General features: G+C 48.2%; 1 protein-coding gene across 3 annotated transcripts in view; it reads right to left on the minus strand.

The window, feature by feature from the left end:
- The window catches only part of LOC123758863 (homeobox protein unc-4 homolog), a 62771-nt gene extending 52186 nt beyond the window's left edge, over window positions 1–10585 (minus strand). For 2 of the 3 annotated variants that reach the window (XM_045743619.2, XM_045743617.2), the window contains exon 1: window positions 9800–10585. In XM_045743619.2, coding sequence (XP_045599575.2) covers window positions 9800–10109 — 310 coding nt within the window. In that variant the 5' untranslated portion in view covers window positions 10110–10585. The remainder of the gene's footprint in view (window positions 1–9799) is intronic. The other variant, XM_045743618.2, reaches the window with a different exon arrangement.
- Window positions 10586–10871: the final 286 nt, after the last annotated feature.

Here is a 10871-nt window from a genome sequence, read left to right on the forward strand (position 1 = left end):
GCTGGGCCAGCTTTACTGACTGGGCCAGCGTTACCGGCTGGGCCAGCGTTACCGGCTGGCCCAGCGTTACTGGCTGGGCCAGCGTTACTGGCTCGGCCAGCGTTACTGGCTGGGCCAGCGTTACTGGCTGGGCCAGCGTTACTGGCTCGGCCAGCGTTACTGGCTGGACCAGCGTTACTGGCTGGGCCAGCGTTACCGGCTGAGCCAGCGTTACTGGCTGGGCCAGCGTTACTGGCTGGGCCAGCGTTACCGGCTGGGCCAGCGTTACTGGCTGGGCCAGCGTTACTGGCTCGGCCAGCGTTACTGGCTGGGCCAGCGTTACTGGCTGAGCCAGCGTTACCGGCTGGGCCAGCGTTACTGGCTGGGCCAGCGTTACTGGCTGGGCCAGCGTTACTGGCTGGGCCAGCGTTACTGGCTGGGCCAGCGTTACCGGCTGGGCCAGCGTTACTGGCTGGGCCAGCGTTACCGGCTGGGCCAGCGTTACCGGCTGGGCCAGCGTTACTGGCTTGGCCAGCGTTACTGGCTTTGCCAGCGTTACTGGCTTGGCCAGCGTAACTCCCCTGGCTGGGCCAGCGTTACTGGCTTGGCCAGCGTTACTGGCTGGGCCAGCGTAACTCCCGTGGCTTGGCTAATCTTGCTCAATCACCTTCAGTAACCTCCACTTCACCATCGTTGAACACAAAGGATTAAATACTGTGAGTGAGGCTCCTTCGGGGCTCCAGGTGGCTATAAGGGTTATATGATGACGGCTAATGAGGTAGTTCACATACTTCCAGGTATTTGGGGCAGTTAAGGGCAGATGAGTGACAGGCGAGGCGGCAGTTAAGTGTCGCTGAATTGCTTGGTTAAAAGGGGAATCGCTTGCTTGTTAAAGGAGATTTATGTGTCCATTGTATTGTACCATGGGGCTTCCCTTGTACCATGGGGCTTCCCTTGTACCATGGGGCTTCCCTTGTACCATGGGGCTTCCCTTGTACCATGGGGCTTTTCTTGTACCATGGGGCTTCCCTTGTACCATGGGGCTTTCCTTGTACCATGGGGCTTTCCTTGTACCATGGGGCTTTCCTTGTACCATGGGGCTTCCCTTGTACCATGGGGCTTTCCTTGTACCATGGGACTTTCCTTGTACCATGGGGCTTCCCTTGTACCATGGGGCTTCCCTTGTACCATGGGGCTTCCCTTGTACCATGGGGCTTCCCTTGTACCATGGGGGCTTTCCTTGTACCATGGGGCTTCCCTTGTACCATGGGGCTTTCCTTGTACCATGGGGCTTCCCTTGTACCATGGGGCTTCCCTTGTACCATGGTGCTTCCCTTGTACCATGGGGCTTTCCTTGTATCATGGGGGCTTTTCTTGTGCCATGGTGCTTCCCTCGTACCATGGGGCTTCCCTTGTACCATGGTGCTTTCCTTGTACCTTGCGGCTTCCCTTGTACCATGAGGCTTCCCTTGTACCATGGTGCTTTCCTTGTTCCATGGGGCTTCCCTTGTACCATGGGGGCTTCCATTGTACCATTGGGGCTTCCCTTGTACCATGGGGGCTTCCCTTGTACCATGGGGGCTTCCCTTGTACCATGGGGCTTCCCTTGTACCATGGTGCTTTCCTTGTACCATAGGGGCTTCCCTTGTACCATGGGGGCTTCCATTGTACCATGCGGGCTTCCCTTGTACCATGGGGGCTTCCCTTGTTCCATGGGGCTTCCCTTGTACCATGGGGCTTCCCTTGTACCATGGGGGCTTCCCTTGTACCATGGGGGCTTCCCTTGTACCATGGTGCTTCCCTTGTACCATGTGGGCTTCCCTTGTACCATGGTGCTTCAGTTGTACCATGGGGGCTTCCCTTATTCCCATGGGGGCCTTCCCTTGTGCCATGGTGTTTCCCTTGTACCATGGGGCCTCCCTTGTACCATGGGGGGGCTTCCCTTGTACCATGGGGGGCTTCCCTTGTACCATGGGGCTTCCCTTGTACCATGGGGCCTCCCTTGTACCATGGGGGGGCTTCCCTTGTACCATGGGGCTTCCCTTGTACCATGCGGCTTCCCTTGTACCATGGGGCTTCCCTTGTACCATGGGGCTTCCCTTGTACCATGGGGCTTCCCTTGTACCATGGGGCTTCCCTTGTACCATGGGGGCTTCCCTTGTACCATGGGGCTTCCCTTGTACCATGGGGCTTCCCTTGTACCATGGGGGCTTCCCTTGTACCATGGGGCTTCCCTTGTACCATGGGGGCTTCCCTTGTACCATGGGGGGCTTCCCTTGTACCATGGGGCTTCCCTTGTACCATGGGGGCTTCCCTTGTACCATGGGGGCTTCCCTTGTACCATGGGGCTTCCCTTGTACCATGGGGCTTCCCTTGTACCATGAGGCTTCCCTTATAATGTTAATATGAGAAAATCTCACAGATATATCCTAGTTAAGGAGCATAACTTAAAAATATTTATTTGTATTAAATATATTTAGTTGATATTTCATATCTAATATTACAAATATTAGATATAAATTAAAGAAATATATATTAGTTCGTTGATAAGAGTACACAGGGGGATGAACATATTTAAGGTGAGTTGAAAAACACTCACAGATTTGGGTGAACAGATGAGTCAGGGGGAAAAATAGGAACAAATCGGGTGATGGCATAAGGCGAGAGGAGCAGGTTATCAAGGTATATTACCTGAGGAAGTAGTAAGGTGCTCAGGTGGTGATTAATAGGTGCACAGGTGGTTATAAATAGGTGCACAGGTGGTGATAAATAGGTGCACAGGTGGGGGATAAATAGGGGCACAGGTGGGGGATAAATAGGTGCACAGGTGGGGGATAAATAGGTGCACAGGTTGTGATAAGTAGGTGCACAGGTAGTGCTAAATAGGTGCACAGGTAGTGATAAATAGGTGCACAGGTGGTGATAAATAGGTGCACAGGTGGTGATAAATAGGTGCACAGGTGGTGATAAATAGGTGCACAGGTGGGGATAAATAGGTGCTCAGGTTGTGATAAATAGGTGCACAGGTGGGGGATAAATAGGTGCACAGGTGGGGGATAAATAGGTGCTCAGGTGGGGATAAATAGGTTGCTCAGGTGGGGGATAAATAGGTGCTCAGGTGGGGATAAATATGTTCACAGGTGGGGATAAATAGGTGCTCAGGTGGGGATAAATAGGTGCCAGGTGGGGATAAATAGGTCTCAGGTGGGGATAAATAGGTACTCAGGTGGGGATAAATAGGTACTCAGGTGGGGGATAAATAGGTACTCAGGTGGGGGGATAAATAGGTACTCAGGTGGGGGATAAATAGGTACTCAGGTGGGGGATAAATAGGGTACTCAGGTGGGGGATAATAGGTGCACAGGTGGGGATAAATAGGTTCACAGGTGTGATAAATAGGTGTTTACAACCAGTTGTAAACTTAAGGGCATGTTCTATCATTTTTGTTCATCAACAATCAACAATCTTCAACCATCTTATGTGATGAACTATCAGCCCGTGTTTTTGCCTAACAATTCGCTGGTTGTAACTATTTTTTTGTGATGTTTTAATTATAAGAAGCTGCCGTAATGTGTACAATTATTATGCTTTGTTGAGAGAGGTACATCCGGCTCTAAGGCTTCCGAGGGCAGGAGCCATGGGTATATCCGGCTCTTAGGTTTCCGAGGGGCAGGAGCCATGGGTATATCCGGCTCTTAGGTTTCCGAGGGGCAGGAGCCATGGGTATATCCGGCTCTTAGGTTTCCAGAAGCAGGAGCCATGGGTTAATAACCGGCTCTTAGGTTCCCGAGGGCCGGAGCCATGGGTATATCCGGCTCTAGGATTCCGAGGGCAGGAGCCATGGGTATATCCGGCTCTCAGGATTCCGAGGGCAGGAGCCATGGGTATATCCGGCTCTCAGGATCCGAGGGCAGGAGCCATGGGTATATCCGGCTCTCAGGATTCCGAGGGCCACGAGAATACCGGAAATAAACTTGGCGGCTGGAGGCCAGTGACACAAAGGTTAGATATTAAGGTCTATGAGTTGATCATTAAGAAGAGGTTAGAATACGAACTATTCCGGATGGATTAGCAGTGCTCTAGCCAAGAACAGAGAGGCATCTATCCAGCTGCGAGACGAGTACTCAAGAAAAAGTGTCTATCCCAGATTTGGAAAACAGCACCCAAGGGGGGGATAGAGAGGGATCGAATCCCAGATGTAAGGAAACATAGAGAACCATCCCAGCGGGATAGATATATTTGTAAACAAGTAATTTAGTCGTTATATGCCTCGTGAGTCCTCAGAGAGTGCCAGGGCACTCTTGACAGGGTGCCCTGGCACTCCGTCAAGGCACTCTCGGCAGCCACTGACACGTGGGGGGGGCCTCCAACAACCTACAAATAGGTTGTTGGGCTTCAACAACCTACAAATCTGATAAGAGGACTGAAGGTTCAAAGTGAGTTCCAACTCTAACTGATAACGGTCCGAAAGGCCATTGACTGCCCTTAACAGATGCAGTATTATTGGACTGAAATTAGAATAAACTTCGTGCCCTAAATACAACATGGCTCTGACACTCAGACGAGAGTGTTGACTCATTTTGACACGCTAAAGACACGATGTGACATTCAGAAGAAAGATTTTGACTCATTTTGACACGCTAAAGACCCAATACAACACTCAGAAGAAAGATTTTGACTCATTTTGACACGCTAAAGACACAATATAACACTCAGAAGAAAGATTTTGACTCATTTTGACACGCTAAAGACACGATGTGACATTCAGAAGAAAGATTTTGACTCATTTTGACACGCTAAAGACCCAATACAACACTCAGAAGAAAGATTTTGACTCATTTTGACACGCTAAAGACACGATGTGACATTCAGAAGAAAGATTTTGACTCATTTTGACACGCTAAAGACACAATACAACACTCAGAAGAAAGATTTTGACTCATTTTGACACGCTAAAGACACGATGTGACACTCAGAAGAAAGATAACGACTTAGGTATCAAGGGAAAAGCGCAGAGTAATGTCGTCAGAATAATATGCTTCACACACCATCAGAGGTTCTGGGACACGAAATAATAGTGAATAATAAGGAACGAGTAGATTAATTGATGAAGATTAAGCCATCCAAAAGGTGGCACGGGCATGAATAGCCCGTAAGTGGTGGGGCTTTTGAGCCATTACCAGTATCAAGAGCTGATACTGGAGATCTGTGGAGGTGCGACTGCACCCTGCGTGACGGGAGATGTCTCCCGTGGAACTAGTAGGCAGCAATCACGACTATATAGCACTGGGAAGGGTCAGGATAAGGATTTGGGATGGGACGAGGGAAGGAATGGTGCCCAATCACTTGTGAACGGTCCAGGATTGTGATAATGAGGTGAACAGGATATGACGAGGTCGGTTATGAGGTCAATACACACACATGTGGTGACGAAGAAGGAATTAAGCACCAATGGAGGCAATAAAGCAACGTGTTCTCATAATAGCACGTCGTATTTTGACGTATTACTCTACGTAAGGGCAAAAAATCACCGTACTAGAAAAAAGGAAGTGGCTGGTGAAAGTGACGGACTGTCCCGTTTTCTGTTGTGGGTCCTCTGGTAGGTTAAGTTAAGGGCGCTTTAGTACGACAGTTTCTTGACGTTGGGCAAACATTGATGATAAACGGAAGAGGATAATAGGTGGGTACTACAGCCCGTCCTCCAAAAATGGGGAGGTAATGTAACAGCACAAGTAAGTACAATTATGTACTATTCATAGCAGTCAGGAATTGTACTTATTTTCACTTAGTATTAAACCGTACTGTCAAATATATTGTATTTGAGTTTACCTGAAAAGCTGAATAGAAAACCACGACCTAACCTAACCTTCTTCGTGTTTGAAGATAAGCATTTTATTGCTTCTTAATTACAATTAGTACTTAACCTATAGCTATATTAATATTACAGTTATATAAAGTTAATAAAACAAAACTAAAATATATCAATAAATTTAATTGTAAAGTAACTCAGGATATTTTCAATTTTGTATAAAATCTTGTGTATAGCGAATTGAACTTGAAAACTTTATCCTAAAATTCTGAGTGTCTTAACAGAAAACGTGGAGAATAAATGAGGAGGTAAATGTAACAGCCCCGTAAGTGAAATTATGTACTATGCATGACAGTCAGGAAATGTACTTATTACACTTAGTATTAAACCGTACTTAGTATTAAACAACTTACGGTAGTAAACCGTAAAAAAGGGATCCGGTGGCTGAGCGGACAGAACACTGCGCGCGTGATCTTGTGGTCCCGGGTTCGATCTCGGGCGCCGGCGAGAAACAATAGGCAGAGTTTCTTTCACCCTGATGCCCCTGTTACCTAGCAATAAATAGGTACCTGGTAGTTGGTACCTATTTATAGCAGCTGTCACGGGCTGCTTCCTGGGGGGGGGTGGAGGCCTGGTCGAGGACCGGGCCGCGGGGACACTAAGCCCCGAAATCATCACAAGATAACAAGATCTCAAGAAGGTACTGACAATTCTGAGGATGGGTACTAAAGGTGGGACGCAAACAGTTAGTAATAAAGAGAAAATAAACAGCTGGAAATAAAGAGAATGGAAGACAGAGGGTAAAATAAAAAAGGAATAACTAATAAGATAACAAAAACGAATTAGACCATATTGACGCATCAAGGGGGAGGGGGGGGGGGACGCATGTGAATTTACTATTGGTGTCTTCAGAATCGAGCTATTAGCTCTTGGACCCCGCCTTACTAACCAATTTATTTATTCCTCTATTATATATATAATATATATATATATAATATATATATATATATATATATATATATACTATATATAATATTGTGTGTGTGTGTGTGTGTGTGGTGTCTCTCTAACACACACACATCCCCAGGAAGCAGCCCGTAGCAGCTGTCGAACTCCCAGGTACCTATTTACTGGTAGATGAACAGATGCATTAGGGTAAGAGAAACTCTGCCTATTTATTTCCGCCTTCGCCGGGATTGAACCCGGACCCTTAGGACTACAAATCCCGAGCGCTGTCCACTCAGCTGACACAAATATGGTTAACTAACATCCCCAATTTATCCATCAAATTAGCATATATCAATTACAATTTACGTGCGGCCATTTGCGACACACACGTGTACACTTTCACACGTGTACACGTACAATGCGTGGATTACGTACACAGCAGCCGTACACGGTACTCGTAGAGCCCGTGCAGCCTCTCCAGCGCTCACAACGTCGATAAACTGATGTACTTAATTGCCCCGACCCTAACCTACCCGAGGACAAGGGCGTAGAAAACGGGATATCGTTCAGAGTGATTATTGTGAGCTGTGTGTTCAGAGTGACTCTGATCCACTTTAGCCCATTAATCTCACGCTGGAAAATGCCGATTATGAACCATTTGTGCCTTAACCATATGATATAATTACTATATTTTGGTTATCCTTCAAATTCTCAGTTGAATGATAACAGCTTCAAGTATTCTGTCGTTCTAATAGGCAGCAATACACTTTTTTCCCTCCTCCAATCGGCTGTAACTCCTATTCACTCTTAACTACATCTGTTGTAATTGTCATTATGTAATTAAAATGGCTATACGCGTTTTAACTGTAATTATGACTTGTGTAAATTTGTATCTGTTTTGTAAAATAATACATTATAAATTATGGAAGAAAAAAAATTGATCGTACTTCCCCAAAAGAACTATTTAAATATTTTCGCTGACAGACAAAAGTATATTTTACAATCAGGAAATATACAATCACTATCGATATATTTAGGCTGTGTAGGCCTAAGCGCAGTAGAGGGATTTAGACTCATGCGGACTCTGCTATTTACACAGCTGACACAACACGCACAGAAAACAATCACAAACACACAGATATAAAACCACAAAACACAAAAGCTATTTAGGCTCACAAAATACACACATACAAGCTATACTCATAAGCATATAAAAGCTATACTCATATACTCATCTGTACGAGAACACGAGGTCCTCGTATTTAAAAAAAGCACATACATACATACATACATACATACATACATACAGGGGGGCTATATACTCACAAAGACTAACTCAGTGCTCACACATTCTCAGAACACACAAAACTTGCGCGTAATACACCAGAATACATACATACCCAGCGCAACGGCGCTATACCCCAGGACGCATACACACAGAACTCATGTACACACACACACACACACACACACACACACACACACACACACACACACACACACACACACACACGCGCGCGCGCGCGCGCGCAAATGTAATATAATGAAGATAAGTGTAGGGAGCAGGAGGCCAGATACATGGTATCATTTGGGAGATGAAATACTTCAAGAGTCAGAGAGAGAGAAAGACCTGGGGGTTGATATCACGCCAGACCTGTCCCCTGAAGTCCATATCAAGAGGATAACAGCAGCAGCATATGCCAGGTTGGCTAACATAAGAACGGCCTTTAGAAACTTGTGTAAGGAATCTTTCAGAACATTATATACCACATATGTCAGACCAATCCTGGAGTATGCGGCACCAGCATGGAGTCCATATCTAGTCAAGGATAAGACTAAACTGGAAAAGGTTCAAAGGTTTGCCACCAGACTAGTACCCGAGCTGAGAGGTATGAGCTACGAGGAGAGACTATGGGAATTAAACCTCACTTCGTTGGAAGACAGAAGAGTTAGGGGGGACATGATCACCACATTCAAGATCCTCAAGGGAATTGACAGGGTTGATAAAGACAGGCTGTTTAACACAAGGGGCACACGCACTAGGGGACACAGGTGGAAACTGAGTGCCCAAATGAGCCACAGAGATATTAGAAAGAACTTTTTTAGTGTCAGAGTGGTTGACAAATGGAATGCATTAGGAAGTGATGTGGTGGAGGCTGACTCCATACACAGTTTCAAGTGTAGATATGATAGAGCCCAATAGGCTCAGGTACCTGTACACCTGTTGATTGACAGTTGAGAGGCGGGACCAAAGAGCCAGAGCTCAAAGCCCGCAAGCACAACTAGGTAAGCACACACACATAGGGGCCCCGGTGGCTGTGTGGATAGCACGCTGGACACGTAATCCTGTGGCCCGGGTTCGATTCCCGGCGCCGGCGAGAAACAAAAATGGGCAGAGTTTCTTTTACCCTGATGCTCCTGTTACCTAGCAGTAAATAGGTACCTGGGAGTTAGACAGCTGTTACGGGCTGCTTCCTATATGTGTGTGTGTGTGTGTGTGTGTGTGTGTCTGTGTGTGTGTGTGCGTGGAAAAGAAATTAGTATTAACTAACAGTTGAGTGATTGACAGTTGAGAGGCGGGCCGACAGAGCAGAGCTCAACCCCCGCAAATACAACTAGGTGAATACACGCGCGCGCGACACACACACACACACACACACACACACACACACACACACACACACACACACACACACACACACACACACACACACAGCATGTCAGGAGTACTCATTAACTCACACAACATAACCATGTACAGAAAACTACTCCTCCTCATTTGAATATGTAAATAAATGACATATTAAAAATAATTAAAAACATAATTGTTAAGAAAATCATGAATATAATTTTAATAGTAATCAAATATTCTTAAATATTTTTGCGTGCATAATTTTAATCATATATAAGACAGCCGTGAGCAGTTATAACATGCACGCGAGATATTCACGTGAGTGACGCATACACGCAAAATACTCTCACATGAGTGGCGCATACACGCAAGATACTCACACATGAGTGGCGCATACACGCAAGTCACACGCACACACGCAAGTAACTCACCTTTACCTTCGTCAGGCGGGTGCTGTAGGTGACGGTCTGGGGAGGGGTGGCCGCTCCCCCCTAATTGGGGCCCTCCGGGGCGCATCGCCCCCAACATGTGGGAGTGTAGGCTCAGCCCCCAGGGGTACATGGCCCCCATCCCCCCGCCCATCATCTTGAGGGCGTGGGGCATGGGGTGCGTCAGGGCGAAGGGGGGCACGCCCATGGGTAGCGGCACTGGTCTAGCCAGCTGGGATAGGACATGGACCGGATGGAGGTAGCCTAGCCCAGGCAGGTGGAGCTCACCCCGCAGCCCGCGGGGCTCCCCCATCACGCCCGCGACTTTATCCTAGGGTCCACGCCCGCGACCTTATCCTAGGGTCCACTCCCGCGCCCGAGCGTGCGGTCAACACCCGCAACTTGGTCTGTGGTTCGCGCGCCCGCGTGAACCAACGCGGACTATTACCGCAGCGCGACGCGGCAGACACCTAGCGCGAGTCCGCGATATCAACCGCGCCGCGAGATTACCTCCGCAGCTGCGGTGTCCAGCGCGGTGGGCCAGGCGGCGAGGAGCCAGCCGCCTCGCCGCTTCCTCCTCCAGGAGAGACGACACTAAATAGGTGTTAACAAGTGATGTCGCGGCGGCGAGGCAGGCGAGGAGGAGGTACGAGGCAGTCTCCCGCCATAACTCTGCGGCCGCGTGCTGTCAAAAGCCTCCCGGGCGCCTCTGGGACAGTAGCCTCCACCACCAGAGCTGCCAAGGGTGCTGGCGCCGCCGACAGGGATCACGTGAGAATGAAATATAACAGGAATCATCCATGCCTCTTGTTACAATCATAACACGGAGAGAGAGGAGGGGGCGGCGACCAGGCAGGGATCACACGCTCGGGGCCCCGCCCACTTCCCCTTCCCCCACCGCCGCGCCGGCCAATCACCGCCCGCCCGGCCCGCCGCGCCGACCAATCACGCCCGAGGGGGACGGGCCTAATCGATTTCTCTCTTTTATCATCGTGTGAAACAAGTTACACATGATTGGAAAATGCTTAGCGCCTCAACGCCCTGCATTGTTTACATATATCTATATAAATACATA

This window comes from Procambarus clarkii, chromosome 31 (genome assembly GCF_040958095.1).
Source record: "Procambarus clarkii isolate CNS0578487 chromosome 31, FALCON_Pclarkii_2.0, whole genome shotgun sequence".
Classification (NCBI taxonomy): Eukaryota; Metazoa; Arthropoda; class Malacostraca; order Decapoda; family Cambaridae; genus Procambarus; species Procambarus clarkii.